At 49.6% G+C, this 26,821-nt stretch overlaps 1 protein-coding gene across 3 annotated transcripts in view; it reads right to left on the reverse strand.

The window, feature by feature from the left end:
• lrrk1 (leucine-rich repeat kinase 1) overlaps positions 1-26,821 on the reverse strand; it is a 262,189-nt gene that overhangs the window by 61,331 nt on the left and 174,037 nt on the right. For all 3 annotated transcript variants that reach the window (XM_041175194.1, XM_041175192.1, XM_041175193.1), the window contains 3 exons: positions 13,217-13,386; positions 12,078-12,275; positions 11,474-11,751 (listed from right to left, as the gene is read on the reverse strand). In XM_041175194.1, coding sequence (XP_041031128.1) covers positions 11,474-11,751; positions 12,078-12,275; positions 13,217-13,386 — 646 coding nt within the window. The remainder of the gene's footprint in view (positions 1-11,473; positions 11,752-12,077; positions 12,276-13,216; positions 13,387-26,821) is intronic.

Genomic DNA, 26,821 nt, shown 5'->3' on the forward strand with positions numbered 1-26,821 from the left:
TTGTACAGTCCCAACCACATTGAATTGTACAGTCCCAGCCACCTGGATTTGTACAGTCCCAGCTACCTGGATTTGTACAGTCCCAGCCACCTGGATTTGTACAGTCCCAGCCACCTGCAATTGTACAGTCCCAGCCACCTGGAATTGTACAGTCCCAGCCACCTGGAATTGTACAGTCCCAGCCATCTGGATTTATACAGTCCCAGCCATCTGGATTTATACAGTCCCAGCCACCTGGAATTGTACAGTCCCAGCCACCTGGAATTGTACAGTCTCAGCCACCTGGAATTGTACAGTCTCAGCCACCTGGATTTGTACAGTCCCAGCCACCTGGAATTGTACAGTCCCAGCCACCTGGATTTGTACAGTCCCAGCCACCTGGAATTGTACAGTCCCAGCCACCTGGATTTATACAGTCCCAGCCACCTGGAATTGTACAGTCCCAGCCACCTGGAATTGTACAGTCCCAGCCACCTGGATTTGTACAGTCCCAGCCACCTGGATTTGTACAGTCCCAGTCACCTGGATTTGTACAGTCCCAGCCACCTGGAATTGTACAGTCCCAGCCACCTGGAATTGTACAGTCCCAGCCACTTGGAATTGTACAGTCCCAACCACATTGAATTGTACAGTCCCAGCCACCTGGATTTGTACAGTCCCAGCCACCTGAAATTGTACAGTCCCAGCCACCTGGAATTGTACAGTCCCAGCCACCTGGAATTGTACAGTCCCAGCCACCTGGATTTGTACAGTCCCAGCCACCTGAATTGTACAGTCCCAGCCACCTGGAATTGTACAGTCCCAGCCACCTGGAATTTTACAGTCCCAGCCACCTGGAATTGTACAGTCCCACCCACCTTGAATTGTACAGTCCCAGCCACCTGGATTTGTACAGTCCCAGCCACCTGAAATTGTACAGTCCCAGCCACCTGGAATTGTACAGTCCCAGCCACCTGGAATTGTACAGTCCCAGCCACCTGGATTTGTACAGTCCCAGCCACCTGGAATTGTACAGTCCCAGCCACCTGGATTTGTACAGTCCCAGCCACCTGGAATTGTACAGTCCCAGCCACCTGGAATTGTACAGTCCCAGCCACCTGGAATTGTACAGTCCCAGCCACCTGGAATTGTACAGTCCCAGCCACCTGGAATTGTACAGTCCCAGCCACCTGGATTTGTACAGTCCCAGCCACCTGGAATTGTACAGTCCCAGCCAACTGGATTTGTACAGTCCCAGCCACCTGGAATTGTACAGTCCCAGCCACCTGGAATTGTACAGTCCCAGCCACCTGGAATTGTACAGTCCCAGCCACCTGGAATTGTACAGTCCCAGCCACCTGGAATTGTACAGTCCCATCCACCTGGAATTGTACAGTCCCAGCCACCTGGAATTGTACAGTCCCAGCCACCTGGAATTGTACAGTCCCAGCCACCTGGAATTGTACAGTCCCAGCCACCTGGAATTGTACAGTCCCAGCCACCTGGAATTGTACAGTCCCAGCCACCTGGATTTGTACAGTCCCAGCCACCTGGAATTGTACAGTCCCAGCCACCTGGATTTGTACAGTCCCAGCCACCTGGAATTGTACAGTCCCAGCCACCTGGAATTGTACAGTCCCAGCCACCTGGAATTGTACAGTCCCATCCAACTGGATTTGTACAGTCCCAGTCACCTGGATTTGTACAGTCCCAGCCACCTGGAATTGTACAGTCCCAGCCACCTGGAATTGTACAGTCCCAGCCACCTGGATTTGTACAGTCCCAGCCACCTGGATTTGTACAGTCCCAGCCACCTGGAATTGTACAGTCCCAACCACCTGGAATTGTACAGTCCCAGCCAACTGGAATTGTACAGTCCCAGCTACCTAGATTTGTACAGTCCCAGCCACCTGGAATTGTACAGTCCCAGCCACCTGGAATTGTACAGTCCCAGCCACCTGGAATTGTACAGTCCCAGCCACCTGGAATTGTACAGTCCCAGCCACCTGGATTTGTACAGTCCCAGCCACCTGGATTTGTACAGTCCCAGCCACCTGGAATTGTACAGTCCCAGCCACCTGGAATTTGTACAGTCCCAGCCACCTGGAATTGTACAGTCCCAGCCACCTGGAATTGTACAGTCCCAGCTACCTGGATTTGTACAGTCCCAGCCACCTGGATTTGTACAGTCCCAGCCACCTGGAATTGTACAGTCCCAGCCATCTGGAATTGTACAGTCCCAGCCACCTGGAATTGTACAGTCCCAGCCAACTGGATTTGTACAGTCCCAGCCACCTGGATTTGTACAGTCCCAGCCACCTGGAATTGTACAGTCCCAGCCACCTGGAATTGTACAGTCCCAGCCACCTGGAATTGTACAGTCCCAGCCACCTGGATTTGTACAGTCCCAGCCACCTGGAATTGTACAGTCCCAGCCACCTGGAATTGTACAGTCCCAGCCACCTGGAATTGTACAGTCCCAGCCACCTGGAATTTGTACAGTCCCAGCCACCTGGAATTGTACAGTCCCAGCCACCTGGAATTGTACAGTCCCAGCCACCTGGAATTGTACAGTCCCAGCCACCTGGAATTGTACAGTCCCAGCCACCTGGAATTGTACAGTCCCAGCCACCTGGAATTGTACAGTCCCAGCCACCTGGAATTGTACAGTCCCAGCCACCTGGAATTGTACAGTCCCAGCCACCTGGAATTGTACAGTCCCAACCACCTTGAATTGTACAGTCCCAGCCACCTGGAATTGTACAGTCCCAGCCACCTGGAATTGTACAGTCCCAGCCACCTGAATTGTACAGTCCCAGCCACTTGGAATTGTACAGTCCCAGCCACCTGGAATTGTACAGTCCCAGCCACCTGGAATTGTACAGTCCCAGCCACCTGGAATTGTACAGTCCCAGCCACCTGGAATTGTACAGTCCCAGCCACCTGGAATTGTACAGTCCCAGCCACCTGGAATTGTACAGTCCCAGCCACCTGGAATTGTACAGTCCCAGCCACCTGGATTTGTACAGTCCCAGCCACCTGGAATTGTACAGTCCCAGCCACCTGGAATTGTACAGTCCCAGCCACCTGGATTTGTACAGTCCCAGCCACCTGGATTTGTACAGTCCCAGCCACCTGGATTTGTACAGTCCCAGCCACCTGAATTGTACAGTCCCAGCCACCTGGAATTGTACAGTCCCAGCCACCTGGAATTGTACAGTCCCAGCCACCTGGATTTGTACAGTCCCAGCCACCTGGATTTGTACAGTCCCAGCCACCTGGATTTGTACAGTCCCAGCCACCTGGAATTGTACAGTCCCAGCCACCTGGAATTGTACAGTCCCAGCCACCTGGAATTGTACAGTCCCAGCCACCTGGAATTGTACAGTCCCAGCCACCTGGAATTGTACAGTCCCAGCCACCTGGAATTGTACAGTCCCAGCCACCTGGAATTGTACAGTCCCAGCCACCTGGAATTGTACAGTCCCAGCCACCTGGAATTGTACAGTCCCAGCCACCTGGAATTGTACAGTCCCAGCCACCTGGAATTGTACAGTCCCAGCCACCTGGATTTGTACAGTCCCAGCCACCTGGAATTGTACAGTCCCAGCCACCTGGAATTGTACAGTCCCAGCCACCTGGAATTGTACAGTCCCAGCCACCTGGAATTGTACAGTCCCAGCCACCTGGAATTGTACAGTCCCAGCCACTTGAATTGTACAGTCCCAGCCACCTGGATTTGTACAGTCCCAGCCACCTGAAATTGTACAGTCCCAGCCACCTGGAATTGTACAGTCCCAGCCACCTGGAATTGTACAGTCCCAGCCACCTGGAATTGTACAGTCCCAGCCACCTGGAATTGTACAGTCCCAGCCACCTGGAATTGTACAGTCCCAGCCACCTGGAATTGTACAGTCCCAGCCACCTGGAATTGTACAGTCCCAGCCACCTGGAATTGTACAGTCCCAGCCACCTGGAATTGTACAGTCCCAGCCACCTGGAATTGTACAGTCCCAGCCACCTGGAATTGTACAGTCCCAGCCACCTGGAATTGTACAGTCCCAGCCACCTGGAATTGTACAGTCCCAGCCACCTGGAATTGTACAGTCCCAGCCACCTGGATTTGTACAGTCCCAGCCACCTGGATTTGTACAGTCCCAGCCACCTGGAATTGTACAGTCCCAGCCACCTGGAATTGTACAGTCCCAGCCAACTGGAATTGTACAGTCCCAGCTACCTAGATTTGTACAGTCCCAGCCACCTGGAATTGTACAGTCCCAGCCACCTGGAATTGTACAGTCCCAGCCACCTGGAATTGTACAGTCCCAGCTACCTGGAATTGTACAGTCCCAGCCACCTGGATTTGTACAGTCCCAGCCACCTGGATTTGTACAGTCCCAGCCACCTGGAATTGTACAGTCCCAGCCACCTGGAATTGTACAGTCCCAGCCACTTGGAATTGTACAGTCCCAACCACATTGAATTGTACAGTCCCAGCCACCTGGAATTGTACCGTCCCAGCCACTTGGAATTGTACAGTCCCAGCCACCTGGAATTGTACAGTCCCAGCCACTTGGAATTGTACAGTCCCAGCCACCTGAATTGTACAGTCCCAGCCACCTGGAATTGTACAGTCCCAGCCACCTGGAAATTGTACAGTCCCAGCCACCTGGAATTGTACAGTCCCAGCCACCTGGAATTGTACAGTCCCAGCCACCTGGATTTGTACAGTCCCAGCCACCTGGAATTGTACAGTCCCAGCCACCTGGATTTGTACAGTCCCAGCCACCTGGAATTGTACAGTCCCAGCCACCTGGAATTGTACAGTCCCAGCCACCTGGAATTGTACAGTCCCAGCCACCTGGATTTGTACAGTCCCAGCCACCTGGAATTGTACAGTCCCAGCCACCTGGAATTGTACAGTCCCAGCCACCTGGAATTGTACAGTCCCAGCCAACTGGAATTGTACAGTCCCAGCCACCTGGAATTGTACAGTCCCAGCCACCTGGAATTGTACAGTCCCATCCAACTGGATTTGTACAGTCCCAGCCACCTGGAATTGTACAGTCCCAGCCACCTGGAATTGTACAGTCCCAGCCACCTGGAATTGTACAGTCCCAGCCACCTGGAATTGTACAGTCCCATCCAACTGGATTTGTACAGTCCCAGCCACCTGGATTTGTACAGTCCCAGCCACCTGGAATTGTACAGTCCCAACCACCTGGAATTGTACAGTCCCAGCCAACTGGAATTGTACAGTCCTAGCTACCTAGATTTGTACAGTCACAGCCACCTGGAATTGTACAGTCCCAGCCACCTGGAATTGTACAGTCCCAGCCACCTGGAATTGTACAGTCCCAGCTACCTGGAATTGTACAGTCCCAGCCACCTGGATTTGTACAGTCCCAGCCACCTGGATTTGTACAGTCCCAGCCACCTGGAATTGTACAGTCCCAGCCACCTGGAATTGTACAGTCCCAGCCACTTGGAATTGTACAGTCCCAACCACATTGAATTGTACAGTCCCAGCCACCTGGAATTGTACAGTCCCAGCCACCTGGAATTGTACAGTCCCAGCCACTTGGAATTGTACAGTCCCAACCACATTGAATTGTACAGTCCCAGCCACCTGGAATTGTACAGTCCCAGCTACCTGGAATTGTACAGTCCCAGTCACCTGGATTTGTACAGTCCCAGCCACCTTGATTTGTACAGTCCCAGCCACCTGGATTTGTACATTCCCAGCCACCTGGATTTATACAGTCCCAGCCACCTGGAATTGTACAGTCCCAGCCACCTGGATTTGTACAGTCCCAGCCATCTGGAATTGTACAGTCCCAGCCACCTGGAATTGTACAGTCCCAGCCACCTGGAATTGTACAGTCCCAGCCACCTGGAATTGTACAGTCCCAGCTACCTGGAATTGTACAGTCCCAGCCACTTGGAATTGTACAGTCCCAGCCACTTGGAATTGTACAGTCCCAGCCACCTGGATTTGTACAGTCCCAGCCACCTGGAATTGTACAGTCCCAGCCTCCTGGATTTGTACAGTCCCAGCCACTTGGAATTGTACAGTCCCAACCACATTGAATTGTACAGTCCCAGCCACCTGGAATTGTACAGTCCCAGCCACCTGGAATTGTACAGTCCCAGCTACCTGGATTTGTACAGTCCCAGCCAGTTGGAATTGTACAGTCCCAACCACATTGAATTGTACAGTCCCAACCACATTCAATTGTACAGTCCCAGCCACCTGGATTTGTACAGTCCCAGCCACCTGGAATTGTACAGTCCCAGCCACCTGGAATTGTACAGTCCCAACCACCTGGAATTGTACAGTCCCAGCTACCTGGAATTGTACAGTCCCATCCACCTGGAATTGTACAGTCCCAGCCACCTGGAATTGTACAGTCCCAGCCACCTGGATTTGTACAGTCCCAGCCACCTGGAATTGTACAGTCCCAGCCACCTGGAATTGTACAGTCCCAGCCACCTGGATTTGTACAGTCCCAGCCACCTGGAATTGTACAGTCCCAACCACCTTGAATTGTACAGTCCCAGCCACCTGGAATTGTACAGTCCCAGCCACCTGGAATTGTACAGTCCCAGCCACTTGGAATTGTACAGTCCCAACCACCTTGAATTGTACAGTCCCAGCCAACTGGAATTGTACAGTCCCATCCAACTGGATTTGTACAGTCCCAGCCACCTGGAATTGTACAGTCCCAGCCACCTGGAATTGTACAGTCCCAGCCACCTGGAATTGTACAGTCCCAACCACCTTGAATTGTACAGTCCCAGCCACCTGGAATTGTACAGTCCCAGCCACTTGGAATTGTACAGTCCCAACCACCTTGAATTGTACAGTCCCAGCCAACTGGAATTGTACAGTCCCATCCAACTGGATTTGTACAGTCCCAGCCACCTGGAATTGTACAGTCCCAACCACCTTGAATTGTACAGTCCCAGCCACCTGGAATTGTACAGTCCCAGCCAACTGGAATTGTACAGTCCCATCCAACTGGATTTGTACAGTCCCAGCCACCTGGAATTGTACAGTCCCAGCCACCTGGAATTGTACAGTCCCATCCAACTGGATTTGTACAGTCCCAGCCACCTGGAATTGTACAGTCCCAGCCACCTGGAATTGTACAGTCCCAGCCACCTGGATTTGTACAGTCCCAGCCACCTGGAATTGTACAGTCCCATCCAACTGGATTTGCACAGTCCCATCCAACTGGATTTGTACAGTCCCAGCCACCTGGATTTGTACAGTCCCAGCCACCTGGAATTGTACAGTCCCAGCCACCTGGAATTGTACAGTCCCAACCACCTGGAATTGTACAGTCCCAGCCACCTGGAATTGTACAGTCCCAGCCACCTGGAATTGTACAGTCCCAGCCACCTGGAATTGTACAGTCCCAACCACCTGGAATTGTACAGTCCCAGCCACCTGGAATTGTACAGTCCCAACCACCTGGAATTGTACAGTCCCAGCCACCTGGATTTGTACATTCCCAGCCACTTGGAATTGTACAGTCCCAACCACATTGAATTGTACAGTCCCAGCCACCTGGAATTGTACAGTCCCAGCTACCTGGATTTGTACAATCCCAGCCACTTGGAATTGTACAGTCCCAACCACATTGAATTGTACAGTCCCAGCCACCTGGAATTGTACAGTCTCAGCTACCTGGAATTGTACAGTCCCAGCCACCTGGAATTGTACAGTCCCAGCTACCTGGATTTGTACAGTCCCAGCCACCTGGAATTGTACAGTCCCAGCCACCTGGAATTGTACAGTCCCAGCCACCTGGAATTGTACAGTCCCAGCTACCTGGATTTGTACAGTCCCAACCACCTGGATTTGTACAGTCCCAGCCAACTGGATGACAGTGAAGAAGTTTTGGTGTGGTTTAACTCTATCAAAGGCTGCAGACAGGTTGAGTAAGTTAAGAAAGGATAGTTTACATGTGATGTAGTTTATGACATTGGCAGTGGTGTAGTGGTATTGTCATTGGGCTAGAATTCCAGAGACCCAGGGTAATGCTCTGGGGACTGGGGTTTGAATTCCACCATGGCAGATGGTGGAATTTGAATTCAATAAAAATCTGGAATTAAAAGTCTAACAATGACCATGAAACCATTGTTGATTGTTGTAAAAACTCATCTGGTTCACTAATGTCCCTTAGGGAAGGAAATCTGTCATCCCTACCTGCTCTGGCCTACATGTGATGTCGCAAAGGCAATGTGGTTAACTCTTAAATGCTCTCTGAAATGTTCTACCAAGCCACTCAGCTGTAAACTCTAAACAAACTAACAAAAACGGAAATAAACTGTACAGACCAGGCACTGGAAACAACAATGGCAATCTCAGCCCTGTCGACCCTGCAAAGTCCTCCTTTGTAACATCTGGGGGCTCGTGCCAAAATTGGGAGAGCTGTCTCCCAGACTAGTCAAGCAACAGCGTGACATAGTCAACCTCACGGAATCATACCTTATAGATAATATCCCAGGCACCACCATCTCCATCCCTGGGTATGTCCTGTCCCACCAGCAGGACAGGCCCAGCAGAGGTGGAGGCACAGTGGTATACAGTCGGGAGGGAGTTGCCCTAAGAGTGCTCAACATTGACTCTGGATCCCATGAAATCTCATGGCATCAGGTCAAACATGAGCAAGGAAACCTCTCGCCCTCTCTCAGCTGATGAATCAGTGCTTCTCCATGTTGAACATCACTTGGAGGAAGCACTGAGGGTGGCAAGGGCACAGAATGTACTCTGGGTGGGGGACTTCAATGTCCATCTCCAAGAGTGGCTCGGTAGCACCAATACTGGCCAAGTCCTAAAGGACAAAGCTGCTAGACTGGGTCTGCGGCAGGTGGTGAGGGAACCAACAAGAGGGAAAAACATACTTGACCTCATCCTCACCAAGCTGCCTACTGCATATGCATCTGTCCATGACAGTATCGGTAGGAGTGACCACTGCACAGTCACTGTAGAGACAAAGTCCTGCCTTCACATTGAGGACACCCTCCATCGTGTTGTGTCGCACTACCACCTGCTAAATGGTATAGATTTTGAACAGATCTAGCAACTCAAGACTGGGCATCCATGAAGTGCTCTGGACCATCAGCAGCAGAATTGTACTCGAACACAATCTGTAACCCCATAGCCCAGCATATCCCCCACTCTACCATTACCATCAAGTCAGGGATCAACCCTGGTTCAATGAAGAGTGCAGGAGGGCATGCCAGGAGCAGCACCAGGCATACCTAAAAATGAGGTGTCAACCTGGTGAAGCTACAACACAGGACTACTTGCATCAGAACAGCATAAGCAGCAAGTGATAGATGGGGCCAAGCGATCCCACAACCAACGGATCAGATCTAAGCTCTGCACTCCTGCCACATCCAGTTGTGAATTGTGGTGGACAATTAAACAACTCACTGGAGGAGGAGGCTCCACAAATATCCCCATCCTCAATGATGGAGGAGCCCAGCACATCAGTGCAAAAGATAAGGCTGAAGTATTTGCTACAATCTTCAGCCAGAAGTGCCAAGTGGATGATTCATCTCGGCCTCCTCCGGAGGTCCCCAGCATCACAGATGCCAATCTTCAGCCAATTCGATTCACTCCACGTGATATCAAGAAATAGCTGAAGGCACTGGATACTGCAAAGGCTATGGGCCCTGACAATATTCCAACAATTGTACTGAAGACTTGTGCTCCAGAACTTGCCACACCCCTAGCCAAGCTGTTCCAGTACAGCTACAACACTGGCATCCACCCAGCTATGTGGAAAATTGCCCAGGTATGTCCTGTACACAAAAAGCAGGACAAATCCAAACCGGCCAATTACTGACCAGTCTACTCTCCATCATCAGTAAAGTAACGGAAGGGGTCATCAACAGTGTTATCAAGCAACACTTGCTTAGTAATAACCTGTTCACTGATGCCCAGTTTGGGTTCCACCAGGGCTACTCGGCTCCTGACCTCATTACAGCCTTGGTTCAAACATGGGCAAAGAGCTGAACTCTTGAGGTGAGGTGAGAGTGACTGCCCTTGACTTCAATGCTGCATTTGACCGAGTGTAGCATCAAGGAGCCCTAACCAAACTGGAGTCAATGGGAATCGGGGGAAAACTCTCCACTGTTTGGAGTCATACCTAGCACAAAGGAAGATGGTTGTGGTTGTTGGAGGTCAGTCATCTCAGCTCCAGGACATCACTGCAGGAGTTCCTCAGGGTAGTGTCCTAGGCCCAACCATCTTCAGCTGCTTCATTAATGACCTTCCCTCCATCATAAGGTCAGAAGTGGGGATGTTCGCTGATGATTGCACAATGTTCAGCACCATTCACGACTCCTCAGATACTGAAGCAGTCCATGTCCAAATGCAGCAAGACCTGGACAACATCCAGGCTTGGGCTAACAAATGGAAAGTAACATTCACACCAAGCAAGTATCAGGCAATGACCATCTCCAACAAGAGAGAGTCCAACCATCGCCCCTTGATGTTCAATGGCATTACCATCTCTGAATCCCCCACTGTCAACATCCTGGGGGTTACCATTGACCAGAAAATGAACAGGACTAGCTATTTAAATACTATGGCTACAAGAGCAGGTCAGAGGCTAGGAATCATGTGACGAGTAACTCACCTCCTGATTCCCTAAAGCCTGTCCACCATCTATAAGGTCCAAGTCTGGATATTGATGGAATACTCCCCACTTGCCTGGATGAGTGCAGCTCCCACAACACTCAAGAAGCTTGACACTGTCCAGGATAAAACAGCCCACTTGACTGGCACCATAATCACAAACGTTCACTCCCTCTACCACCGACACACAGTAGCAGCAGCAGCAGCCGTGTGTGTACCATATATAAGATGCACTGCAGGAGTTCACCAAGGCTCCTTCCACAGCGCCTTCCAAACCCACAACCACTACCATCTAGAAGGACAAGGGTAGCAGACACATGGGAAGTTCCCCTCTAAGTCACTCACCATCCTGACTTGGAAATATATCACTGTTCCTTCATTGTCACTGGTCCAAAATCCTGGAACTCCCTTCCTAACAGCACCATGGGTATACCTGCACCACATGGACTGCAGCGGTTCAAGAAGCCAGCTCACCACCACCTTCTCAAGGCCATTTAGGGATGGGCAATAAATGCTGGCCCAGCCAGCGATGCCCACATCCCGTGAATAAATAAAAAAAAGATAAGGGTAGCTTTGAGACTGTGGTGGGGGCAGAAACCAGGTTAGCAATGAGAGTAAAATGAATATTATAGAGCTGAGGGATTAAGTAAGGAGAATGAGTGTACATGAAGAAAGATTCAAATGCAACATCATTATGAAAGAAATAAGAACCAAACCAGCGTAATAGAGTTATGAGCACTGCAGCCGGAGTTTTATATTTAAATTAGATGACGCTATCTGATCAGAAACCAATACCGTTAAGTGCAATGTTTTGAACAAACAATTTCTGCTTCATACCTTTTCATCATAAACAATTCCAGGCATGACCTCTGGTGCCTGATATCCGGGGGTACCTTCAACACCAAGGGCTCCTTCGTGGAATGACTGACGAGATATCCCATAATCGGATAACTTCACATTTACTGGATCTGTCAGATCCAGAGTCCAAACTAAAACATTATCGGACTTGAGGTCACAGAAGATGATGTTTTTTCTGTGCAGATAGGCCAAGCCAACTGCAATTTGATAGGCTATTCTGTGAGTTAGGATGCATCCCAGGGGTATAAACAAGGTGCCTGTTTGGAAGAGAACAGTTGCTTTAGGCTTACATAATGAATAATCTGTGGCTCATTTCAGATAACCATTCTTTCACGTAACAATAGAACTTAAAATTAGGGTAAATCTTGAACCTTTATTATTCAATAATGGGTGCTGGCAGATCCACAACATATCTTGTTGTGTTAAAATCCGCTTCTAATTTTCCATCTGCATAAGTGCTGCTTTAGATTTAGTTCTTACTCCTAAATCGCTTCACAGTTTACCTCATTTTGATGGTAGTTTTAGATTCTCCAGGATGCACTGAGTATTATTGACCCTATGGCGAAGTGTTTTACACTGTTACCTTTAGAGTATTCAGTCAGTACAGTGTTGAGACTGCCCAATGGAGCCAGCTCCAAGGCGAAGCAAAGTGGGTGAATACTGATGCCAACCAGTGACACGATGCAGGGGTGTTGCATGGAGTGAAGAATGCTGGCCTCCTGACGGAACTCGGAGAAATTTCGTAATGCCTCCATAGCTTCCAGGTGCCTGAACATCGAATCTGAAATGAGAGATTAAAAAACAAACTTTCTCCAGTGATGTTAAAGTGGGGAGCAGAGACCAAGAATATTTCTAGGGTTTTGGTTTTGGTTAGATTCTGCCCGTTTCCTTCACCAACCTGACTTGGAACTGTATCGCCATTCCTTCATCATCACTTGTCCCAGGTCCTGGAACTCACTTCCTAAGAGCACTGTGGGTGTACCTACACCACACGGACCATGGTGGTTCAAGAAGGGGGCTCACCGCCACCTTCTCAAGGGCAGTTAGAGTTGGGGAATAAATACTGGCCCAGCCGGCAACGCCCACATTTTGACAATGAATTAAAAACATTCCACACTGCCAATCTTTAATACTCAACATCCCGCCGTGCTAATTCTCAACATTTAAGGTCTTTCATTGCTAACCCTTATGGTTTAAGATTTCTCCCTGTCTATTCACATACTTTGTATTTAATATCTCTCATTGCTAATGGATGATCGTTAAGATCATAAGCGCTAATCAATATTTAAGATCTCCCACTGCCAATCTTTAATAATACATTGTGCATTATGATGCTACATGTTATAAAATGGTGCAGTCTCCAACTAATTCTGATCAAATGGCATATCCGGCAGAAAGGGTTAAGTGCTGGAACTGAGCCTGGGGCTCTGACCAGTTTCCATCACTCAGGGGTCTCACAGAATCAATGTGGCAAGTGTCTAACGTCTGCAAACACCCGATAAATACAATGACCAATCAGGATCAAAATGCTGAAAACCTTTGTTACAAGGAAATGCCAGGAATCAAGGGAGGTTTCATGAACACTCTGACAGGATTCCCAGACAGTGCATTTAAAACTCGCCAATCTTTCCCCAGGATATTACTGGCATAAACTCAATCCCAAAGAACACACCAGTGACATTCAGATATTAAATGTGAAAACATTCAGTCCAAGATATTTACCTGTGTTGAAGCCATCAGATGGTTGCCGGCATTTCTTGAAGTGGAATCTCTTGACTGCTATGGGGACTGTGTTATATTTTGCTCTGTATACTGTGGTCCCACTTCCTCCTTGTCCCAGGATATAGTTTGCATCTTCACTCTGTTCTAGACAACTCATATCCAGAAATAACCTGCAGAACAGTAGTAAACATTTCTATAGAAATAGTGTTCCGGTGCACTGTTCAGAACACAATTCAGACAAAGACAAATAAAAAGATAACTATTTATACCAGCCTTGCCCAACAAGTGGGCTGGGTTGTGGCTCCGAAGCCACTGTTCAAGTTGCTGCTCAGACAGGTCAGTGAATTTGAAGGTTCTGCGAGGGTCTGTTCCTCCAATCACACGCTGCTCTTCTGCCGCTTTTGTTGCTGATGGGCTCATACTGAACCTATCAGCAGCAAATGTGGGAGAGAAGCGGGCTGTGATTGGATGAGCAGCAAATATCAGTGGCAATGAGTATGGTGGGGAAAATCAGAAGTTTTCGTTTGGGGGAAGGAGAGACACAGGCTGCTGGGGCTATGGGGAAAGGAGAGAGAGAGGCTGCTGGGGTTATGGGGGAAGAGAGAGAGAGAGGCTGCTGGGGTTATGGGGAAGGAGAGAGAGAGGCTGCTGGGGCTATGGGGAAGGAGAGAGAGAGGCTGCTGGGGTTATGGGGGAAGAGAGAGAGAGAAGCTGCTGGGCTTATGGGGGAAGAGAGAAAGAGAGGCTGCTGGGGTTATGGGGGAAGGAGAGAGAGAGGCTGCTGGGGCTATGGGGTAAGAGAGAGAGAGGCTGCTGGGGTTATGGGGAAGGAGAGAGAGAGGCTGCTGGGGTTATGGGGAAGAGAGAGAGAGAGAGGCTGCTGGGGTTATGGGGTAAGGAGAGAGAGAGGCTGCTGGGGCTATGGGGTAAGAGAGAGAGAGGCTGCTGGGGTTATGGGGGAAGAGAGAGAGAGGCTGCTGGGGTTATGGGGTAAGAGAGAGAGAGGCTGTTGGGGTTATGGGGGAAGGAGAGAGAGAGGCTGCTGGGGCTATGGGGTAAGAGAGAGAGAAGCTGCTGGGGTTATGGGGTAAGAGAGAGAGAGGCTGTTGGGGTTATGGGGGAAGGAGAGAGAGAGACTGCTGGGGTTATGGGGGCAGAGAGAGAGAGGCTGCTGGGGTTATGGGGGAAGAGAGAGAGAGGCTGCTGGGGCTATGGGGGAAGGAGAGAGAGAGGCTGCTGGGGTTATGGGGGAAGGAGAGAGAGAGGCTGCTGGGGCTATGGGGGAAGGAGAGAGAGAGGCTGCTGGGGTTATGGGGTAAGAGAGAGAGAGGCTGCTGGGGTTATGGGGAAGGAGAGAGAGAGGCTGCTGGGGTTATGGGGAAGGAGAGAGAGAAGCTGCTGGGGTTATGGGGGAAGCGAGAGAGAGGCTGCTGGGGTTATGGGGGAAGGAGAGAGAGGCTGGTGGGGCTATTGGGTAAGAGAGAGAGAGGCTGCTGGGGCTATGGGGTAAGAGAGAGAGAAGCTGCTGGGGCTATGGGGTAAGAGAGCGAAGCTGCTGGGGCTATGGGGTAAGAGAGAGAGAGGCTGCTGGGGCTATGGGGGAAGGAGAGAGAGAGGCTGCTGGGGCTATGGGGGAAGAGAGAGAGAGGCTGCTGGGGTTATGGGGGAAGGAGAGAGAGAGGCTGCTGGGGTTATGGGGTAAGAGAGAGAGAGGCTGCTGGGGCTATGGGGAAGGAGAGAGAGAGGCTGCTGGGGCTATGGGGAAGGAGAGAGAGAGGCTGCTGGGGCTCTGGGGGAAGGAGAGAGAGAAGCTGCTGGGGTTATGGGGGAAGAGAGAGAGAGGCTGCTGGGGTTATGGGGGAAGGAGAGAGAGAGGCTGCTGGGGTTATGGGGTAAGAGAGAGAGAGGCTGCTGGGGTTATGGGGAAGGAGAGAGAGAGGCTGCTGGGGCTATGGGGTAAGAGAGAGAGAGGCTGCTGGTGCTATGGGGAAGGAGAGAGAGAGGCTGCTGGGGTTATGGGGAAGGAGAGAGAGAGGCTGCTGGGGTTATGGGGAAAGGAGAGAGAGAGGCTGCTGGGGTTATGGGGAAAGGAGAGAGAGGCTGCTGGGGTTATGGGGGAAGGAGAGAGAGAGGCCGCTGGGGTTATGGGGAAGGAGAGAGAGAGGCTGCTGGGGTTATGGGGAAGGAGAGAGAGAGGCTGCTGGGGCTATGGGGTAAGAGAGAGAGAGGCTGCTGGGGTTATGGGGGCAGAGAGAGAGAGGCTGCTGGGGTTATGGGGGCAGAGAGAGAGAGGCTGCTGGGGTTATGGGGGAAGAGAGAGAGAGGCTGCTGGGGTTATGGGGGAAGAGAGAGAGAGGCTGCTGGGGTTATGGGGTAAGAGAGAGAGAGGCTGCTGGGGTTATGGGGTAAGAGAGAGAGAGGCTGCTGGGGTTATGGGGAAGGAGAGAGAGAGGCTGCTGGGGCTATTGGGTAAGAGAGAGAGAGGCTGCTGGGGCTATGGGGAAGGAGAGAGAGAGGCTGCTGGGGTTATGGGGAAGGAGAGAGAGAGGCTGCTGGGGTTATGGGGAAGGAGAGAGAGAGGCTGCTGGGGTTATGGGGAAAGGAGAGAGGCTGCTGGTGTTATGGGGAAAGGAGAGAGAGAGGCTGCTGGTGTTATGGGGAAAGGAGAGAGAGGCTGCTGGGGTTATGGGGGAAGGAGAGAGAGAGGCTGCTGGGGTTATGGGGAAAGGAGAGAGAGAAGCTGCTGGGGTTATGGGGAAAGGAGAGAGAGAAGCTGCTGGGGCTATGGGGAAAGGAGAGAGAGAAGCTGCTCGGGTTATGGGGAAAGGAGAGAGGCTGCTGGGGTTATGGGGGAAGAGAGAGAGAGGCTGCTGGGGCTATGGGGGAAGGAGAGAGAGAGGCTGCTAGGGCTATGGGGGAAGGAGAGAGAGAAGCTGCTGGGGTTATGGGGATAAGAGAGAGCGATAGGCTGCTGGGGCTATGGGGTAAGAGAGGCTACTGGGACCTGGCGCTGAGATGCTGTGGACCCTGGGATTGGAGGTGGCGGAAAAAACTGGCTGGTATTTGAGTGAAAGTGAGAGAGAGAGTGTGAGAGGGAACGAGTGTGAGAGGGGGTGTGAGAGTGTGTGTGAGTGAGAGAGGTTGTTTGTGAGAGAGAGAGTGGGTGAGACTGTGAGAGTGTGGGTGAGTGAGAGAGTGTGAGAGTGCGAGAGAGTGTGTGTGAGAATTAGTGTGTGTGAGAAACAGTATGTGTGTGTGAGCGAGAGACAGTGTGTGTCTGTGAGCGAGAGAGAGGGTTTGTGTATGTGGAGAGAGGAAGAGAGAGAGAGGTGTGTATGAATGAGAGAGTGCAGGAGAGTGCTTGCGTGGGGTGTGAGTGTGATATAGAGTGAGAGTGAGGAGTGAGTGAGAGAGTGAATGTGTGTGTGAGTGTGTGTGTCTGTAAGAGTGTGTCTGAGTGAGTGAGAATGTGTGTGTGTGAGAGAGGGAGAAAGAGAGAGGGAGAATGTGTGGCGAGAAGGAGAGTGAGTGGGTGTGTGAGAGAGAAAATGAGAGTGTGTGTGAGGGAGAGGGTGTCCAAGTGAGTGTGTGGGAGAGTGAGAGTTTGTGTGTGCGTGAGTGAGAAAGGTTATCCGAGAGAGTGTGTGTGAGAATGAAAGACAGTGTGTGTGAGAGAGACGGAATGCGTGTGAGAGAGAAAATGTGTGGAGAGAGAGAGATAAAGTGAGTGTGCTTAAGAGAGAGAGAGTGAGAGAGAGAGTGTGTGTGTGAGAGAGTGAGAGAAGGTGAGAGAGAGAGAGAGAGTGTATGTGTGTGACAGTGAGTGTGTGAGAGAGAGCATGTGTGAGAATGAGAGAGTGTGTGTGTGTGTGTGTGAGAGAGAGAGAGTGTGTGTGAGAGAGTGAGAAAAGGTGTGTGAGAGAATGACAGGTATGTGTGAGAGGAGATAAGGTGTGTGTGAGAGAGTGTGGGTGAGTGCATGTATAAGAGTGTGATGTGAGAGAGAGGGTGTGAGCATGAGAGAGAAAGAGCAAGAGGGTCTGTGTGTGTGTGTGTGAGAGAGAGAGTGGGTGTGTGAGAATGAGAGACAGAGAGAGAGAGTGTGAGAGTGAGTGGGCAAGATTTTCAGGTTGTCGGGCAGGCCTGAAGGGCAGGCCCAGGAGAGGCTGGGAAATGGTCCAGTGCCCGCGATTGGCCCCTGACCACGATTTTATGCTGCCTGGCCAATTAATGACCAGCCTACGTGTAAGGTGCACTGAGGAGCTCAGTGCTGCTGGGCTGGGGACAGGAGGAGTGTGTGTGTGGGGGGGAGAGTGCACACTGAAAACTCCCTGAAGGTAGGGAGCTGAACAATTTTAAAATCAAAGATAAAGGTTTTTAAAATCTGGAAAAAATGTGTTGACTTGGGACTCACACAATATCATTAACAGAATAAAAATTCTGCCCAATAATTTATATTTAATTTTTATTTAATTGTGGAAACCTCATCCCACCCGTGGATGAGGTTTTCTAAAAAATCAAAAGGCCGCCTGACTGTAAGATTGGACGGGCAGCGAAAAATAGGATAAAATGAATTGATTAAGCACCTTAATAGGCCTTAATTGTCAGCGGGCGTGCTGCTAACTCTCACACATGCCCACCAACTGAAATATTGTGCAAGTGTGCGTTGATGTCGGGGCACTGTCGGGTTGGGTGCGTGCCTGCCTGCGGGGTGTAAAATCCTGCCCAGTGTGTGAGAGTGAGAGAGGGAGAGAGAGAGAGAGAGGGAGAGAGAGGGAGGGAGAGAGAGAGAGGGAGAGAGAAAGAGAGAATGTATTTGTTTGTCTCTGGCTCACTCCCAGTCTCAGAATTCTCTTTCATCGTCATCCCTACACACCAACAGATATTCACACCCAATCACACAGTGGGTGAGGGTGAGTGAGTAAGCACCCTGAGACTGGGAGTGAGCCAGGCACACTCTGACCCCCTCACACTCTCATGGTCATCTTTATTAATTACTCTTAGATGAACATATTCCTTTTGGTTGCCTGAGTGCCTAACTATGTTGCTTGTAACAAAAGTAAATGAGCCACGTTATAAGCTCAACCAATCATCTTAAATTGGTTGTTAGTGTAGTTGTTAGCGCACTCAGGATTGTTCAGCAAGTGCTGCCCAATTGTGGAATCACATGCAATAGTAAACATTTTATTTTGGGTTTTGCAAGCATGGGCTGGTTGTGTACAGTCTGTGCTCTGCCTGTAACAAACAACCGAAGGAACATGCTGTTTGACACAATCAGCCAATTGCTGGGATGTATGGCCAATGTACCTGGTATCGCACTGGCATGGTAATTCATGGCAGCATCCTGTTAGTGGAGAATGCCACTCGCAAAGCACTGCACAGTACGGTGTGAAACCTGAACAACAGATTAAGCTGCTTCATGCTGCTACTATGCAGGGGCTATGTGGTATTTTCCACTAATAAGGTGCTTCTGTCAGTCCAAAAAGATGTTCTGCCTACTACACAATCAAGTGTTTTACGTGAATTTCAGTGCTGTATGTTGGCCGTACACCCAACCGATTGGCTGATTGAATCAAACAGCATGTTCCTTTGGCAGAGTACAGACCGTACTCAAGCAGCCCACTCTTGCAAAACCCAAAGTAACATGCCTACTGTTCGATGTGATTCCACAATTGGGCAGCACTTGCTGAACAATCCTGAATGTGCTAACAGATACACAACAACCAATTTAAAATAGTCAATCAAGCTTGTAATGCGGCTCATTTAACTTGCTAGAAGTGACAAACCTTTACACAAAGGGACCTGTTCTCTGCAAACAAAAGGACTATGTTCAAGCCTCACCTTTTTTTTGAATTACCCCAGCCTGTAGCTCCCCCATTGCTTTCTCCATAGCAATGCCTCAGCAAGTCAAAGTTGACTTGTCAAGCAATTAGCACCCTTTTCTCCTATAGTATAAATTGTTGTGATCGTTCAAAATTTGGCATTCCTGTGTTTGTCCTCATGAGTGCAAGACAAGGAGCTTCAGCAACGTCTCCCTTTTCAACAATATAAATGTAATTATGTAAGAAGCAAAACATTTGCTATATACCCTCTAGTCATTGAACATCTAAACGAAGCTCTTATATTGCTGTGTTCTGCACTGTATAGCACTAAACAAAAGATCACAAGTGAAAGTGGATAGAAAAGAAGAGTTTGTAACTCTGCCTCCTGAAACATTGTGTAGCCATTGACCGTGTTGCTGGGGCAGTGTTTAAACTCCCACTGCATCTCCATTTGAAGCACATCATGAGGAGTTAGAAATGGCAGCCCTGGAGGGTCAGAATTCGTTCACTCTGTTTCTTAGTTTGCTTTTTTATCCTTGTCATGGACCTCTATCTGAGGGAACGGTACAGTCATAGCTCAGTTTGACTGTTTTATTTACAGTTATAATGCTTGACTGTACTCCTGCCCTTTGTCACTGTGACAGTACAAGAGTCTGTAGCCAAAGAGAATAGTCGGTAGGATCAGCTGCATTGTTTGCACTGATCTATTAACAAACACATCAGCTCCCCAGGCTCTCAGTGGGACACATATAAACATCAGTTTACAGGGCATGAGTATATTAACCAAGTGAGAGAGCCACACATTGTTATTTTTGCTAGTGCTGCTCTGAGATTTGAGGGCTGCCTACTCCAGTTAGAGATATTCCCGGAGGTCTGATTGTCTGATCATCTGACGCCTGCAATTGTTAATACATTCCTCTCACTGTCTCCTTGGATTCTGGCTTGGAATCCACTTTCCTGTGAAGGTGGAAACTCTGCACTTGGAACCTTAGTCAGAGCTGATCTATATCTGGATTTCCCACTTCTAAACCAGCAGAGACACAGATACTGAGAGATTGTGCAAAGGGCAGTTTGGAGCCACTTTGCACAGGGAGCAACATCCTAAATTCAGCTCAGCATCAATATTTCTAAACCGCTTCCTATAGAATTATAGAAGCAACAGCACAGATCCTTTCCAATTTAACGTTTCCAAATACTTATCCGATTCCATTTTGAATGCTGTTCTATTCTCTGAGTCACTGGTATCGTGAAGCAATCATGGTCTAATAGCACTCCATTCAAGAACCTTCCCTCCAACTTTGTGTTTCCAGTGAGTATCCTTGGTCTCCATCTCTGCTTCCCTACTTGTTCATTAATGAAACTGTTTTTCACTATTATCCTTGGTAAAGTCCCCAAGTTTCAGTTTCCCCTTTACGATCAGCTCCTCTCTTGGTGATACTGCCAGTCACCACTTTGTTGCTGCTTCTGGCTCTGGTTACACAACAGAAGATCATCTGTGAACTGTCCCTATTGTGCTCATGGTGCCTTTAACTTACGTTTGCGAGTGCTACATCTTGGTGCCCCCCTCCTTGCTGGCACCAGTATTGGAGGCAGCCTGCTGACTCTGCTGTCTTGTTGGCCTTTATGACCTTGGCAGCTGTCCTCTGGCCAGTGGAGCCTTGAAGGGAGCGGCCAGTGCCAAGGCTGGCATCTCCCCAGTCATCACAGTCTCATCAGATGCCACAGTCACTGGCGGAGGAGCTGCTGCCACCATCCAGAGCCCCTGAGAGGAGCCCTCAGAGACGACAATCAGCTCATGACCCAATGTGAGGTCGCTCTAGACCTCCCTGCTCACCATTGATGGATGGGCACCTAGCTGGGACACTGGGTGCCTTGTCCATCTCCCACACTGTCACTGACCACCTGAGGTCAGTGCCTGTGTGAGGGCTGCAGGTCCGAACGCAACCCCAGGAGCCCCTGAGTCTGTCCCTGGAGCTGCATCTCCATGAGAGTCACCAATCTCTCAATGGAGGAGGCAGTGTGCTGGGCCATGAGGGTCAACACAGTGCTCATGCTCCGCATGGATTCCTCCACAACAGAGACCATGGTATGCAGACCCTCGTGGATCTCCACCAGATCCTCCCGCACATCTCACTGGACATCCAGCATCTGCCACCTAATTGATGACTCCAGGGGCTCTTCATTTGCCTTCGACTGAGCATTGTCCTGGTCCCCAGCAGCCCAATAGTTTCTTAGAACAGCACATTCTGGCACCAACCAGGGAGCAGGCTGTTAGATCTGGTATTGAGCAATGAGATAGGACTAATTGATGACCTCAATGTAAAGGCACTGTTTGATTTTTACATTCCATTTGAGGGAGAGAAAAGTGGGTCCAAGACTAGTATTTTAAATCTAAATAAGGGCAATTATGAGGGCATGGAAGCAGAGTTAGCTAAAGTGAACTGGCAAATTAGGTTCTTCGACTTCTTGCCTTTATCATTTTTCACTTCTACCCGAACTGCTTCCACATCCTGGATTCCTGAACTTGGGTCATCCCTCTCGAATGTGCAAATGCCATCATTAATTAACAGGGCCACCCCTCCACCTTGCCCCAGCTTCCTGTCCTTCCTAAATGTCATGTACCCATCAATATCCAGGTCCCAATCTATGTCATCCTGCAGCCATATCTCTGTAATGGCTACCATATCTCTGTAATGGCTATCATATCTCTGTAATGGCTATCATATCTCTGTAATAGCTATCATATCTCTGTAATGGCTATCATATCTCTGTAATGGCTATCATATCTCTGTAATAGCTATCATATCTCTGTAATGACTATCAGGTCGCACTTATTTATTTCTATTGCGCTATCAGCTCATCTGTTTTTTTTTCGAATGCTACATGCATTTGGATACGAGCTTTTAGTTCTTTCCGTTAATATTTTTGTAAGCTCTAGCCTTATCTGCTGATGTACTCTCAGATTTGTACTCCCTGTACTCTCTACCCTTCCTGTCATAGTCTGTTTATCATTTCCCATATTAAAATCTCTCCCTCTTGCCTTATCTCTACTCTTTTGTTTACTGCATCTTACCAAATTTGATCCCTTGCCCCCACTATTTAGTTTAAAGCCCTCTCTACTTCCCTAGTTATGCCACCTGCAAGAACACTGGTCCCAGCATGGTCAATAGAGATGCAGTGACAGACATTTACAGGGATATATCTGAATACACAGAATAGATCCATTCCAACGAGAAACAAATTTCCAAGGGGAAGACACCCCCCATCTGCAGTTAACTAAAAAAGTTAAAGATCAAACTTAAAGAAAAAGCATATAATTGCACAAAGGTGGCTGGGCAAGTTAGAAGATTGGACAGAATATAAAAAAGATCAAAGAATGACTAAAAGATTAATAAGGAGGGAACAATTAGAGTATGAGAGAAAACTAGTAGAAATGTAAAGACAGAAACTAAGAGTTTCTATAGATATTTAAAAAAGAGTTAAAGCGAACATTGGTCCTACAGAAAGTGAGTCTGGGGAATTAATAATGGAAAATAAGGAGACAGCTGATGAATTGAACAGGTATTTTGCATCGGCCTTCACTATAGAGGAAACAATTAACATCCCGGAAATAGCTGTAAATTGGGAAATGGAAGGGAGGGAGGAATTCAGGAAAATTACAATCATCAGGGAAGTGGTATTGGGCAAATTGTTGGAGCAAGTTGACAAGTCCCCTGGTCCTGATGGACTTTACCCTCGGATCTAAAAAGAAGTGGCTCGTGAGACAGTTGATGTGTTGGGTTTCATTTTCCAAAATTTGCTAACAAACTCTCTCGTAAATGTAACTCCTTTGTTCAAAAAGGGAGACAGAAAGCAGGAAACTTACAGGCGAGTTAGCCTAACATCTGTCATAGGGAAAATGTTAGAAGCTATTATTAAGGATGTTATAACAGGGCAGGAAACAGAGAGTAGGCATAAATAAGTCTTTTTCTGGTTGGTAGGATGTAACGAGTACTACGACACCGGTATTCAGTGCTGGGGCCACAACTTTTTACAATTAGTATAAATGACTTGGATAAAGGGACCGAAGGTATGGTAGCTAAATTTGCTGATGACACAAAGATAGGTGGAAAGTAAGTTGTGAAGAGGACATAAGGAGTCTGCAAAGGGATATTGATAGGTTAAGTGAGTGGGAAAAGATCTGGCAAGTGGACTCTGTGTTGGAAAATGTGAAATTGTCTATTTTGGCAGTAGGAACAGAAAAGAAGCATATTATCTAAATGGTGAGAGATTGTACAGCTCTGAGGTGCAGAGGGATCTGGGTGTCCTAGTGCATGAATCACACAAGATTAGTATGCAGTTACAGCAATAATTAGGAAAGCTAATAGAATGTTATGGTCTATTGCGAGAGGAATTTAATACAAAAGTAGAAAGGATATGCTTCAGTTCAAAAGAGAATTGGTACCACCACATCTGGAGTACTGTGTACTGTACTGGTCTCCTTATTCATGGAAGGATGTAAATGCATTAGAAGCAGTTCAGGGAAGATTTACTGGGCTAATACCTGGAATGGGAGGGTTGTCTTATGAGGAAAATTTGGACAGGTTAGGCTTGTATCCGGTGGAGTTTAGAAGAGTTTTGAAGAGGTGACTTAATTGAAGCATGAGATGCTGAGGGGTCTTGACAGGGTGGATGTGGGAGAATCTAGAACTAAGGGTCACTGTTTAAAAAGAAGAGGTCACTCATTTAAAACAGAGATGAAGAGAATTTTTTTCTCTCTGAGGATCATGAGTCTTTGGAATTCTCTTCCTCAAAAGGCAGTGGAAGCAGAGTCTTTAGCATGGGGTGAAAGGTTATCGGGATAGGCAGGAACGTGGTGTGGAGGTTACATTCAGATCAGCCATGATCTTATTGAATAGCGAAGCAGGCTCAAGGGGCTGAGTCCTAATTCATATTTTGTATGTAGATATGGTGGGATGGGGACTGGGAGCGGGAGTGGGAGGTGACCCTAGAGGAAGGACCCGGAGTATTCACTTGACACAATGCGGTGAGAGACAGCAACGTTCACAGGGGCTGCGTGTTGTTGAGGTGGGTAGGCTCCCAATCAGGTGAGTGGGCAGGAACGCCACAAAGAATCATTTCCTTTCAATTCCTGTGGCAGAATTATCCAGGGGTAGATGTTGGGAGGCAGATAAATGCTGGCTGCCTGAGTTTCTGATGGCAGGTGGGTGTTTAACACCCTGCACCCACCCGCTTTCAATCAGTGCTGAAGTAAATATAGAGTGAAACTTGTAGTAGAAGGATCTGGTATCCAAAGGGTTAAAACGAGACAGCCCACATGGTGGTGTAAGAAGGCACAAGACCTAGAGCTAGGGCTAGCCTGGAGATGAGTAGCAATGTGTAAGGGCCTAGTATGGAGTCCTCTCCATACTGACTGTGAATATGTACATAGTTCAGTATCTTGCCCTCATCAGGCAGGCTCAGCAGGGGCGGTCAGAAATCCAACCACTGCCCGTGATTGGGAGCCGTCACTAAGGCTCGCCCAGTGTGAAACAGGGCTTGTCACTGGCTGGGACAGGGCGAGTGGGGGCAGGGACCTGTTGGCTGCCAGGTCCAATGGTGACCGGGCGGCCTGTTTGAAAATGGCCCAGGCAGCCTCAGATGGACATCAGTCTGCTGTTGCAAGGATGGAGTCCAGTGTCAGCAAATAACAGGTGGGAGGGCAGGTCCAGGAGGTACTCAGCCCCCCCGTTTTCCCAATGAGTGCCTCGCCGCCCTCCTGGGGGAGGTGGCTGCCGGGAGGGACACCCTTGTCCCCAGAGATGGGAGAAGGAGGCCAGCACACCTCACAGAGAGGGCCTGGGAGGAGCTGGCAGCCCAGGTGAGCAGCCACGATGTGGTGCGGCGCTCCTGGGTCCAGACCTGCTGCGCTCAGGAAGGGTGAGTACCGTGTTGCCATGGGTCAGTGTGATAAATTGTTTTGGGCTGGCCCCCTCCCCCACCCCACGGAGCCCCAGGGTGTTAGAGTCTGAGTGCCAACTGTCAATCACGCCCGAGCTGGCCAAGGGGGTGAGCCCTGGCTGCTTGGACTGAGTGCCTTGCGGCTCGAGGGCTATGATCTGGAGGTGCCCTGTGAGGTGTTCCTCAGCTGGGGTTGGCCAGGCTGCAATGGTGCTGCAGGTAGAGAGTGGACTCATCAATGCTCCTCTGTCCTTTCAGGAGACGACATCCCATAACAATATTGAGAGGTCATGGACTGGTGGAGGATCCCCTCACCTCCTCGTCCTCTCCCGGTATGAGCAGGAGACACTGGAGCTCGAGAGGAGCCATGCACCTCGGTTAAGTGGCCATGGTGAGGCCGGGGTGTCAGACGAAGGTAAGAGTGCAGTACACTGAGGTGAGAATTTCTGCTTGTGCAACCATTCTAGTGCAGTCTCTTCATTGATGTCAGCCTCAAACCTGGAGTCCCCATCGATCATTGGAAGACAATGGCGCCATGATGTAGATCTCTGTTGTCTCACCAGGGTACCTGGCATGCACAGTGACAGTGTGATAACTTTAACTAACGACATGTCCTCCTTCTCCCTTTTAGGTTCACCCTCCGGACCCTGAAGGGTCAGCCTCAGACCGGAGGACCACCATGCTCCCCAAGCACCCGCTCTCTGAAGCAGGCACCAGCACTTGGGTGGGCACTAGTTCAGCGGCTAGTATCTCAGTGCACATTGGTGAGGGCACTTCACACTCGCCTGAGGTGAAGGCAGAGGCAGAGAGTGCCCAGGGCACTGGCAGTTGGGGGACTGCTGGAGACCAGGCCGATGCTCAGTTTTGAAGGCTGATAATGGACCTCTAGAGTCGTACAGCAGGCAGCAGATGCTGGACGTCCAGTGGGATGTGCAGGAGGATCTGGTGAGATCCAAGTGTGTCTGTGTGCCATGGTCTCTGTTGGGCAGGAGTCCTTGCGGAACATGAGCAATGCAATGACCCTCATAGCTGAGTGCAATTTCTCCCCCATTGAGAGAGTGGCAAGTCTCACAGAGAGGCAACTCCAGGAACAGAATGATAGGTTCCTGGGGCTGTGCTCAGACCCGCCAGCTCCCACACAGGCAATGACTCTGCTGGTCAGTGTCCATGCATGAGATGGATGGGGCACCCAGTATTCCAGCTTGGTGCCCATCCATCAAAGGTGACCTCACGTTGGCACACGAGCAGATTGTTGACTCTGTGAGCTCCTCTCAGGGCACTCTGGATGATGGCAACAGCTCCTCTGCCCCTCTGCCAGTGACCGTAGCATCTGATGAGGCTACGGCGACTGGGGAGATGCCAGCCCTGGCACCAGCCGCTCCCTCCCTGGCAAGGCCAGCACAGGCTCCTCTGGTTAGACGACAACCAGCAAGGTTATCAAGGCCAACAGGACAGCAGAGTGAGCCAGCTGTCTCCAATGCCGGTACCAGCGGAGGGGGAGCACCAAGACGTAGCACTCGGAGACGTAAGTTTAAAGCACCTTAAGCACAAGAGGGACGGGTCATGAGTGATCTTTTGTTCCTCCATGTTGTTTTTCTTTTTTTAATGGTGTGACTACCAACACTGGTTTTGTTTCTGTTCAAGACTGTGAATTCCAAGATAAAATTACATTTGCGTTTGTGTTATTGGCCTGAGTATGTTTCATTTGTTCTGTAGGTGCAGGGTACGCCTGTATATAATGCTGGACGTGGGTGTCTCGAATCTTTATTGCACAGGCACTGAGTGTATCCTGGGGGCCAAAGAAAGGGGCATTTTTACGATCCACGATGAGGTGGCAGCAGCC

The sequence above is a fragment of the Carcharodon carcharias genome, chromosome 26 (assembly GCF_017639515.1).
Source record: "Carcharodon carcharias isolate sCarCar2 chromosome 26, sCarCar2.pri, whole genome shotgun sequence".
Lineage (NCBI taxonomy): Eukaryota > Metazoa > Chordata > Chondrichthyes > Lamniformes > Lamnidae > Carcharodon > Carcharodon carcharias.